This window comes from Panthera tigris, chromosome F2, assembly GCF_018350195.1.
Source record: "Panthera tigris isolate Pti1 chromosome F2, P.tigris_Pti1_mat1.1, whole genome shotgun sequence".
NCBI lineage: Eukaryota > Metazoa > Chordata > Mammalia > Carnivora > Felidae > Panthera > Panthera tigris.
The window spans coordinates 75,148,584-75,159,397 of NC_056676.1; the positions used below are offsets into that span (position 1 = coordinate 75,148,584).

General features: G+C 51.0%; 1 protein-coding gene and 1 long non-coding RNA gene across 11 annotated transcripts in view; one reads left to right on the forward strand and one right to left on the reverse strand.

Moving 5' to 3' along the window:
* ZFAT (zinc finger and AT-hook domain containing) overlaps positions 1–8,254 on the reverse strand; it is a 251,245-nt gene extending 242,991 nt beyond the window's left edge. For 2 of the 9 annotated variants that reach the window (XM_042973111.1, XM_042973108.1), the window contains exon 1: positions 7,976–8,189. In XM_042973111.1, the coding sequence (XP_042829045.1) occupies positions 7,976–7,994 (19 nt within the window). In that variant the 5' untranslated portion in view covers positions 7,995–8,189. Of the gene's footprint in view, positions 1–7,975 lie in introns of all 9 variants that reach the window. The other 7 variants (XM_042973110.1, XM_042973109.1, XM_042973115.1 and 4 more) reach the window with 4 other exon arrangements.
* Positions 8,255–8,301: 47 nt separating this feature from the next.
* Positions 8,302–10,612, forward strand: LOC122234940. Of its 2 annotated transcripts, none has more exons than XR_006212942.1 (2): positions 8,302–8,558; positions 9,479–10,612. It is a non-coding gene; the product is annotated as an uncharacterized LOC122234940 (long non-coding RNA). The 2 variants fall into 2 exon arrangements; XR_006212941.1 differs by lacking the exon at positions 8,302–8,558 and adding an exon at positions 8,569–9,103.
* The last annotated feature ends 202 nt before the right edge of the window (positions 10,613–10,814 follow it).

Sequence of the window (10,814 nt, forward strand, 5' to 3'; positions counted from 1 at the left end):
GAGAGGGAGACACAGAATCGGAAGCGGGCTCCAGGCTCTGAGCTGTCAGCACAGAGCCCAACACGGGGCTCGAACTCACGGACTGTGAGATCATGACCTGAGCCGAACTCGGACGCTTAACCGACCGAGTCACCCAGGCGCCCCAAGAGCTGCATGTTTTAACGAATGAGTCGGCCAGCGTCCCTCACTTAACACGTTTCGGGGATTAATCAGGTTGTTGCCTGCATCAGTAGTTCCCTCATTTTTACGGACGAGCAATATTCCATTGGACGACTCTACCACAGTAGGTTTAGTTATCCATCATTTGATGGGCATTTGGGGGTGGCTCCAGTTGGCAGCTACCAGCAATAAAGCATGCGTGTGGCACGTATGTCCGTGTTTGTGACACGCGGACACACGTTTCGCTTATCTTGGGTGATCACCCAGGAGCGGAACCGCGGAGCCACCCGGCAAGCGGATGCCTGACGTTGTCAGAAACCCCCGTTCTCCTTCCAAGGCGGCTGCCCCGTCCTGCATCCCCAGCAGCGACGCGTGAGTGTTCGAGGTGCTCTGCTTTCTTACCCGCCCCCGGTATTGTCAGTCTTCTTAGTTTCGGCCACTCCGGTGGACGTGCAGCGGTACCTTGTTGTGGCTTTAAGCTGCGTGTCCCCAGTGATGGTGACATCCAGCGTCTTTTCCCAAGCTTCCTGGACACCTGTATCACTTCCTCCGTAAAGTCTCCCGCAAACCTTTTGCCCATTTTGTAACTGATTTCGTCTTCTCCATGGCTGGAGCTCCCTGAGAATAGGACTCTCGGGGCCCCTCGAGGCCCAGCTTCTGGGGGCATCACACCAGAGCCCAGTGGGGACAGTCAAAGGTGCATGCCTCAGCCGCTGCACCCAGCCCAGCCAGGGCCACGCGCACACAGTAGGACTGCGTACGTGTCAGCAGTTGCAGGAAGAGGTTCCTCTTCTCTCTGGTGACCCAGATCTCCCCCAGCTGCCAGGCCTAAAGAGCAGACCCCGGACCTTCACCCACAGCCTGGCCCAGGCCCAGGTTCTGGAACTAGGCAAGGTCCTAACAGAGCACCTGGAAGGAGACTCTCCACAGGCCCCAAGTATGCCCTGCTGCTGGTCCAAACGCTGGGTTACCCACTCAGCTCCCCCTAACAAGCCTGGGCCTCTACTTCCTCGTTTGCAAATCAGAGAGAATGCGGCCGCTTCGCATGGCTTTTGTGCAGAAAAACTGTGTCAGAGATGTGAAGCACCTGACTGAGCAGGTCTGCAGAAATGACTGTTAGCATTACCAGATCCCATCTTATTCCCCCAGCAACTGCGCGATTAATAGAGGATCAGGCCACTGTATCATGTTTTATTGTGGATTATGACACAAATATTACAAACCCCTCTCATTATGCATTTAATTCTCAATGACACTATTGGAACGTACAAGCCGGTCAGGGGAAGAAGGTGAGGCTTGAGAGAGGAAGAGTGGAATGGAAAACGAGGAGAGAGGGAAAGAACGAAAAGATGGATGGTGGAAGAAAGGAAAGTAACCTGCCGTACGCCAGGCGTGTTCCCAAACCTTCACGACAGGAACCACGTTTATACACAAAGAGACAGGGGCTCAGTGACTTGCCAGGGTCCCTGTCCCTTGAAGAGCAGGGCAGGACTTCCACCCACTTCAATCCCAGTGCCCCCACTCCCTGCATTACGGAGCCTGGCTCCCTGCCTGTGGTCAGGGGGAGGAATGTCGGGGGCAGGGCTCACTCCCGGGCAGGACAGAGTCCCAGAGCCCCCAGAGGCTCCCAACACAGAGCCACAGGGCCCTCCTAGGGCAGATCAACCAGGGCTGCACGTGACAGTCTGCCTCAGGGGACTCTTCAAAGTGGGGGGAGCAGGGACTCAGTCCCCAGGAAGGGTCTGCACCAGCTCTGCACCAGCCCCCCGGCCCAACTCAGAAATAAAAACAGGGAGAATTCAAAAGGCCTTCTCTCCACCACCACAGGAAGGAACTGAAAATCATGAACCAGCACTGCACGTAAAAAGCCTGGGAAGTTTCACATCCCTATGCCTGGTAGGTTCTTTACTCCTCCTTCCCTAAAAGCAAACACAGAAGGAAGGCTTGTTGGTCTCAAAGGTAAAACCTAATCAATCACCAGTCCCAGAGGTTTTCCCTCTCAGCTATTTCGCCGAACCTGCCCTAACCTCTATTCCCACAGCCACTGCCTTGGGGTGAATGAGTGTCATCAACCCTGGGCCTCACGACAAGGGCACCTAACGACGGGTCTCGCTCTGGCCTGCATTTTGACCCTCCGAGAAATGTCCTCCTTTATATTCTTTCTAACTTCAAAAATTGCTATACGGCTATGATAATCCAGACAGTGTGGTACTAATGGAAAAGACCAGAGAGCTGAGAGATGGAACCACACATGATTTTCAACAAAGGAACCAAAATAATCCAATGGAGAAAGTAAAGTCTCTTCTAACAAAGGAGTCTGGAAACACTGGACATCCACACTGGGAGGGGGAACCGGGGATCAGGATCCCTGCCTCACACCATACACAAACTAATCTGAGATAGATGGTAAACCTAAACCTAAAAGAAGTATAAAGCTTTAAAAAAAAATAAAACACACCTAGGAGAATATCTTCATGATCTTAAAGTAGGAGAACGTTTCTCAGAGAGGATACAAACAGTACTCCCTATAAAGCAAAAATAACGGTAACTCAGACTTTATCAAGATTACAAGCTTATGCTGAACAAAAGATAGTATTAATGAGATTAATAAGCAAGCAGAGCTTGGGAGAAAATATTCACAACACATACACAGGACAAAGGAGTCATTCAAACCATGTATAGAGAACTCCCACAAGTCAACAATTAAAAAGACAAGCAACCCAATGCTTGAAATGGGCAAAAGATTTAAACAGACATTTCTTCAGAGGGTATACAAATGGCGGATAAGCACAAAAAGAAAAAAAAAAGTACTCAGTATTACCGATCATCAAGGAAAGGCAAGTTAAATGAGATGTTACTGCACACCCTCTAAAATAGATCAAAGGAAAAAAAATTAAACACTGAATGTGGCTGAGCCTGTGCAGCAGGCATATTTCTCCTACACCTGCTGACAGGGGTGCAAAATGGCACAATTCCAGGAGGCTATTTGGACATTTCTTAAAAAGTTAGATATACCTCTGCCCTACAAGCCGGCCGTTCCACTACCCAAAAGAAATGCAAACCTACGTCTACAAGAAACCTTGTAGAAGAATGTCCGTGGCAGCTTTTTCCCAACAACCAAAAACTGGAAATGAGCTCAGACGGCGATCCTACAAACAGGCTGTGGCACATCCGTACAATGGAATGCTAGTAGAAAATAAAAAGAAACAAAGCCCTGGATCTCAGAAACTTTATGCTGAGTTGAAAGACACCAGATACCAGAGAATTCTCGCATGAGCTTCAAAAAGTAGTTTATCTCTGGCAACATTACTCAGACCAGTGATTGCTTGGGGTGAAGGGCAGGAATTGGGTGGGAAGGGGCAAACGGCAACTTTCTGGGGTGAGGGAAAAGTTCCGGATGTTGTCAGGGGCGTGGGTAACATGGGTGGTCACAGCACACACTAAGGTCTGTATGTTCACTGTGTATTTCTACACCTCAAAAACACTGACCTCCGGCAGCTGTTAACAGGCAAACTGGCAGGCCCCCTTTTGCTCTCATTCTCCAAAGTTTCCATCGTCAAGTCCCAACAGCTTTCTGCCCCTCCAAAGACCATCACCACAGACCTCAAGCACCCGCACCCCGGGCTCGGGCCCCAGCGCTCACCTAGTCACCCAGAGCACGCCTGTGGCTGGGTCACATCTGTGTCTCTGTACCACACAGCCCTCTGCGGTACCCCTCCGCTCACCCGGAAAGTTCCAGCTCAGGCACCTCCTCCTTCAGGAAGCCCTCCCAGAATCCCCTGGCTGGGCCGGGGGCACCCCTTCTGAAGCCCTGATTCTTGGGGCTCGCTTCCGTCGTAGCACCTGGCACTTTCTCCTAAGGGAACGGGTTTTCCAACTGCTAGGACTGCGTGAGAGCCTCAGAAGGAAACAGTGTATCATACTTTACGTCCCCAGCTCCTGGCACAAAGTTGGGCACAAACATCTAAGTGGACCCAGGAATCCCCTTGGCAGGAAAAGAATTTTTAATTTTTTTAAATTAAAAAAAAAAGAAGGGGAAAAAAAGCGTGGGGGGGGGTGGAAGGAAAAGAAAAGGTCCTAAGGGGCAGAGAAGCAAAGAGAAGGTCTGACACGGAGAAGGAAGCCGTAAGGAAGGCACCCTACGAGGTGCCAGGACATCCAAGACCCCATTTCCAGAACGCTGCTCCCAAAGCCTTCCGCTCCTTCTTTCCAGGGGCCGTGGCTGAGCAGCTCCCCCCACCCCCCTGCCCCCCCCCCTCCTCCCCACAAAGCCAGCAGCAGCTCCAGAGCCAGGCCCCCACCCTACCCACCCCGCCTCAGCCCGGAGCCAGTCTGGGCACCCAGGGGCCAGATTCCAGAATCCAAGGCTTCGCAGCTCCATTTGTTACACGATGTGAAAGAACAAAGAAAAGTCTGTTACCAGATTTAAAATCCTTTTTACGTTAATATGCCAAGTGTGATCTTTTCACTAGCAAATTTGATTATATACTTTATGTTCACTGACAAAAAGAGAGGGACTTCAAATCTGTAATAAATGGTGAATATGTCTATGGGCTTCACTCGCAGATTTTTTTTTCCTTTTATTTTTTTTAAGTTTTTTTAATGTTTATTTATTTTTGAGAGAGAGAGAGAGACAGAGCATGAGCGGGGAGGACCAGAGAGAGAGGGAGACACAGAATCCGAAGCAGGCTCCAGGTTCCAAGCTGTCAGCACAGAGCCCGACGCGGGGCTCGAACTCACGAACTGTGAGATCATGACCTGAGCCGAAGTCGCATTGCTTAACCAACTGAGCCACCCAGGTGCCCCACTTTTTTTTTTTTTTTTTGTCCTTTAAAAATCAATCAAGGGCGCCTGGGTGGCTCAGCCAGTTAAGTGTCCGACTTTGGCTCAGGTCATGATCTCGAGGTTCATGAGTTCAAGACTCACATGGGGCTCTGTGCTGACAGCTCAGAGCCTGGAGCCTGCTTTGGATTGTGTCTCCCTCGCTGCCCCTCCCCTGCTGGTGGGCTTTCTCTCTCTCTCTCTCTCTCTCTCTCTCTCTCAACAATAAACATTAACAAAATATATTTAAAAAGTTAAAGCCTACTGAGCCTTTCCAACCACAAGTGTTTTCAAGCAGCAAGTAGATAACAAACAATACGCTAGGTTTTACAAGGGAGAGATGGGGTCTGGGTTGAAAAGGGATAAATACCAGAGTTCCACCAGCAGCCACAGGGCACCAGGCCCTGGGCAGGGGACAGGATTAAGTCTCCTTTTGCAGGAGGAGGGACAGCACAGGGGTTCCAAGAGTCGTGTGACTTCCCTCAGGTCAGGAATCTGGTGACTGACAGATCTCGGGACGCTGTTCTTCCCACCCTCCCAATGGTTCCGGCTCCTAAAGTTGACACCTGCCCTTGAAAATTTTCAAAGACAGTGAAATTTTAACAGGATAAACAGCTGAGAACAAAGAGAAAACTTAACTCTGAGCTAAGTCCCTTCCACCTAATTAAATTGGCCCAGCTTGATGGGGAGATTTTCAGAGGCGGCAAGGATGAAACTATCTATAAAAGGAAATGCAATTAAGGAGAGTCTTTTCGATATACCTAATTCTTTGACTGCCCTTGCCCTAGGCAGAAACTTAATTCTACTTAAGGACAGCTATCTTTGAAAAGTTGTTACGTAAATTATAAGGTAAGGGGAGAAAAGAAACAGGAACCATTTTACCAGGTAAATGAGAAAGGCTGGGAAGGGAGTGATGTGTAATAGATCTCCAATTGACTGTGAGGACCATCTCAGCTGGTTTGTACCAAAAACCTGCCTAGACCACAGGCAAGTCCATCCTGGTATCCATCCTGCTATCATTTATTGTACTGCTTCCCCTAAATTAACCTAAAACCCAGGCAAAACAGGAAACTCTCTTCAGAAAGTAGCTGATCATGAGGCGCCCGGGTGGCTCAGTCTGTTGAGCGTGTGACTTCAGCTCAGCTCATGATCTCAGGGTTCACGAGTTCAATCCCTGCATCAGGCTCTGCGCTGACAGCTTGGAGCCTGGAGCCTGCTTTAGATTCTGTGTCTGCCTCTGTCTCTGCCCCTCTCCCCTGCTTGGGTACTCACGTGCTCCCTCTCTCTCTCCCTCTCTCTCTCTCTGTCAAAAATAAAACAATTTTTAAAAAATTTAAAAAGAAATTAACTGATCACAAGTTGACATTGATACATTTAGAAACATGATCTCTTCTGTTTATTACAGCTGGAAATTGAAGGAAACGGCAACAGACACCCAGGTTTCTTTTCAAACACTGTTAAGTCAACTCCAAAACAGGAGACGTGGGCAGTTCGTTCTGTGCATCAGCCGAAGTGGAATTATTTGGGAGGCGACAAACCAAGCTGTCATTAGGTTAAGAAGGCATGCAGGCGCAGTTCGGGGGGGCCTGACCCCACCACTCGCTCTGGGTCCACTGCACACACCCCAGGATCTGACATAACTACAGGATGAGGAGGGGACCAAGGGTCTACGGCTCTCTACCCAAGCCTGGCATGCAGAGAGTGGTGCCATGCAAGGCTCTGATTTCAACCGAAGAAGACGGGTAGAGTGCCCCGGGGTGCTGGCGGAGCGGACCCCATGGCCAGCACACATAAGCTCGGGTGTCTTCTCCAGCCTCAGCTGGGGACGCTCACTACAGATGCCAGGTTCTGATGAAGCCAAGAGGGGACAGTTGTGGAGCGTAAGCCCCTTGCCATGAAGTTTGCATTTCTGAAAGGTCACCGGGCTCGGCAAGGAAACAGGACTGGAAGAGGCAGATCTGTTGGCTCATTGGCCCAGAGCGGCCCGAGCACGGACCGGAGGCCAAGCACCAATGGGGGGACGGAAGTACAGCCTGGCAGGCACGCACGTCTGGGTTGCATCCCAAACTGGAGGAAGAGGGCTTTTTTTAAAGGCCTCAACTCTGTCATTTTCAAGCTGTATGCAGTTGACCTCTCTGAACCTTTGTCCCTCATCGGCAAATGACACACGAATTAGAATTGCCCAGAGAACCGAGCAGCAAAAAGCCTGAGGTCAGTGCCCGGCGTGTGGACCATGTTCTTAACCACAGGTGCTCAAGGTTAAGGGTCTCTTAGATCCGACACCTACTGGGGCCAGTCTGCGGAGAGGCTGGTCCTGCGGCGAAGCCAAAGAGGGCTGCCTGGAAGAGGTGGCATTGGAGTTTAACTTCAGAGGGTGAGGAACAGGGCCCCTCAGGAGCTGGGCGGCAGGTAGCGGGCAAAGGATCACTGCCTGCCACACCGCTACCAGCAGCAACAACGCTACTCCCTGGCGTTTACGGCTCCCTCTACAGGGCACAAAGCTTTCCTGCAGCAGCTCGGTCGAACCCTGTCTCTACGTGGGTCTAAAGGAGCTACCCATTTCACAGGGGAGGAAACTGAGGCCCGGCAAGAAGGAGGCCCCAGCCAGGCGCCGCTGGCCAGAGTTGACAGGTCGGGATTCGAACCTCCCGCCAGCCAGGACGCCTGCGCTCCGTCTCCGGGGCGCGCGCCCGGCCCTCCCCGTTGCCCTGGAAACGGCCTCTCGCGCGCGCGCGCAGTTTCCCCTCGCTCGCTCTCCGGCTGGCTCTCTCGTGACTTTTTATAAATAAAACCCCGAGGCGGCGGGATACCACCAACGACTGAACGTGCCGTCAAAGGACGCCGCTACGTCCGCTCTCCGCCCTGGGCCGCGGATCCCTCCGCCGCCCGGCGGCCCGCGCGCTTCTTCCCGACTCCAAACTCGAAACGGCTTCCCGCGCGCCGCGCCGTGCCCCACCCCCACCCCATCCCCACCCCAACCCCCAGCCCGGCTCACCTGCCGCCCGCGTCTCCATGGCAACGCCCCCACCGCGGAGGAAAAAAAAGCCTCGGGCCCTTCCGGGCCCCCTCCCGCGCCGACCGAGAAGGCGGGGCGCCCCGCTGATGCTTCGCTTTTTATTTTTATTTTTTTAAGAAAAGAGCCGGCGAGGTTATGGCGAATCTGCGGCATCCAACATGGCGGATGGAGTCTTCGCCCTCCTCTTCACGGGGCGCTGACGCCGGCGTAGCGGACGTCAGCCTCGGGTGACCCTCCCCCAGCGCGGAGCGCGTCTAGGCTGGGCCGGGCCAGTGCGCATGCTCCGGGCCGGCGGCCGCGCTTGGCACCCCGCTCCGCGGATTCCACCGCTCCGCTTTTTGAGCCGTTCCTGGGAAGGAGCTAACGAGAGGCCTGGAGTGCGGATCGCAGGATTGGGAGTCTTCCCATTTGTGCCCGGAGCCAGCAGATCTACCTGTTTGTGCATCCTTGGACTCACCTGACGTGGAGCCACCGGGCTAGACGTGCAAGGAGAGTTCTGGGTTCCTGTCCCCGTTCTGCCCTTTACTAACTAATCTGGGACAGCGGCTTAACTTCCCTGGGTGTGAGTTTACTAAATTGTCAGTCGGGGAGGTTACAGCCTGCCTCCCTCTCAAGGGTTGCTTGCAGTGTCCCCGTAGCAGAGCGGGATGCTCTCCGCTGGGGGTACCCGGCCCGATTTAGTCCGGGTGGTGCAGCCAGAATTCAGCAGCCTGGAGCCACCTCGGGAAAGCGACTGCCCTCCGACCTGAGTGTCCCGCACAAAGTCTCAGTTGCGTGTGAGCACGCCTCGCTCCCGTTCCCGAGTCTGGCGCGCAGCCTTCCTTCTGCGAGCAGCCTGTCTGCTTGAGATGTGATGACCTTGTTTTCAGTTTCTGATGCGGAGGGGACCCGCTCTGCCGCTTGCCTCGGATCAGTGCTCCAGTGACATCTCCACGGGGGCCCTCCCCGACCACCCCGTCCAAAGTAACCATCCTAAGTCCCTGTTTTCTACATAGCAATGTCACTGCCTGACACGAACTTAACCTCCATCTCGTCTAGGTCGCCCCTTCGGCTCCGGAAACTAGAAAGGACCCTGACAGTTATTTATCTGTCCGTGAGCTACACCAGGTGCACAGAGGCCACTCAGAGCTCGCTCGCGCGCTCGCTCTCTCTCTCTCTCTCTCTCTCATGCTGGTTTCCCAGCTCCTACTGCACAGTAGTATTGAATGAGCAACACATTCGTTCCCAGGTCACCTGCGTTTCAGTAGTAAAACTCCCAGGGACCTTGAGCTATAGGGTGACGCATCAAATTTCTCCGGAACCATGTGTCTTGCTCCTTAACCCTGTTCTTGAGAGATAAAGAGTCCTTATGAGACCCCACATTCATTTGCCCGGTCCATTAAATATATGTTCAGAGATATCTCCTTCCCCCACCCTTTTCTTTCATCATTACAACAACCAGGGATGTTAAATTGGACAGACATGATTATTGTTCTTTTCTAGATGAGGAAAGCAACGCTCAGAGAGGTTATGTGGCTTTTTGAGATCACACAGCAAGCCAGTGAAGACCCAGGTGTGGAACTAGTCTCTCCCCACCCGGTGTTCTTCCCATTCTACCACGTCACCACCAGAGGCGTGCCCGAACTACCCACCGTGCCCCCAAAGAGCCAATTCCAAGAGTCTTGGAAGGTTACTGCTCTTCCAAGGTTGCTGCAACACGCCCATCGCATCCTACCTCACAAATAAATGGTTAAGTGGAGCCCATCAGCGATTTCATTTGGAATCTCAACACGCTGCATTGATGAGCTTTTCCTTTTAGAACTATAAATATTTACAATAATCGCTATTTTGCTGTGAGTCAATGTCTGTCAGGAAACTAGGGTTGTTCTGGTTGCTGACAATATTGGTTTCGCGCTGGGTTGCTTTCTTGCAGGTGCATTTAAATGTCAGTTATTGATTAGAAGATGGATTGTTCCTGGATGTTGTGACCAAAACGAATTTTGGAAATGAAGCAATTTAGAATTTATCTGAAAACCAAGTTGCCTCAGAATATTAACAATGTCAAAATAAAAAAAAAAAAGAAGAAGTTGTGAGTTACGGGTGACGGTCCCGAGTTCGTTATTTGGACAGCTACGATTTTCTCTATTATTCTCACGGCATTTTCTTCCGTCTCTATCCAAAGAAAATTCACTGAACATGTATCATTACTGAAAACTGGCCTGGCCACAAGCATATGGAAACAACAAAGACTCCCCTTTCTATGGGACCACATTTGCAAGTGGAGAAATCAGTCCATCCCAGCTCAGCCATCACTCTGCTGGATTTGCACATTTTCAACGAGCAAACATCTTTCTTCTTCTCATTTGCCAGTAATATCTCAAAATGGCTTCAATTATTGAAGAAACACTAGTAGAATTAAGTATAAATTGCTCAAAATTATATAATTAATGGCACCCTACTTCCACAATGGTTCCCAGAGGCGATTAGCTTCCCAGCTGGCCCTTTGGTGGCAGTCAGCCCCTCGAGGCTGGCACGTGAAAGAATTTGTGTCAAGAAGTTTATCAGCGAACATGAAATGGCTTTTAGTTACATAATAAGTAATCTCTGTAATTGAATATATTTGTGTCAATAATTTTATAATTATATCTCATATCTACATGACAAATATCCATTTACATGAAAAGAGAATATATACATAATTTTATGAGACACTTCTTGAAAGCAGGTTTAGATAAAGGATACATACAGGTGACCTCCAAATAATGGGCCTTGAGGCACACAGCAATGATAAAATCAGAGCTGGGGATAATCACAGTCTGAGTGACGTATTAAAAATCTA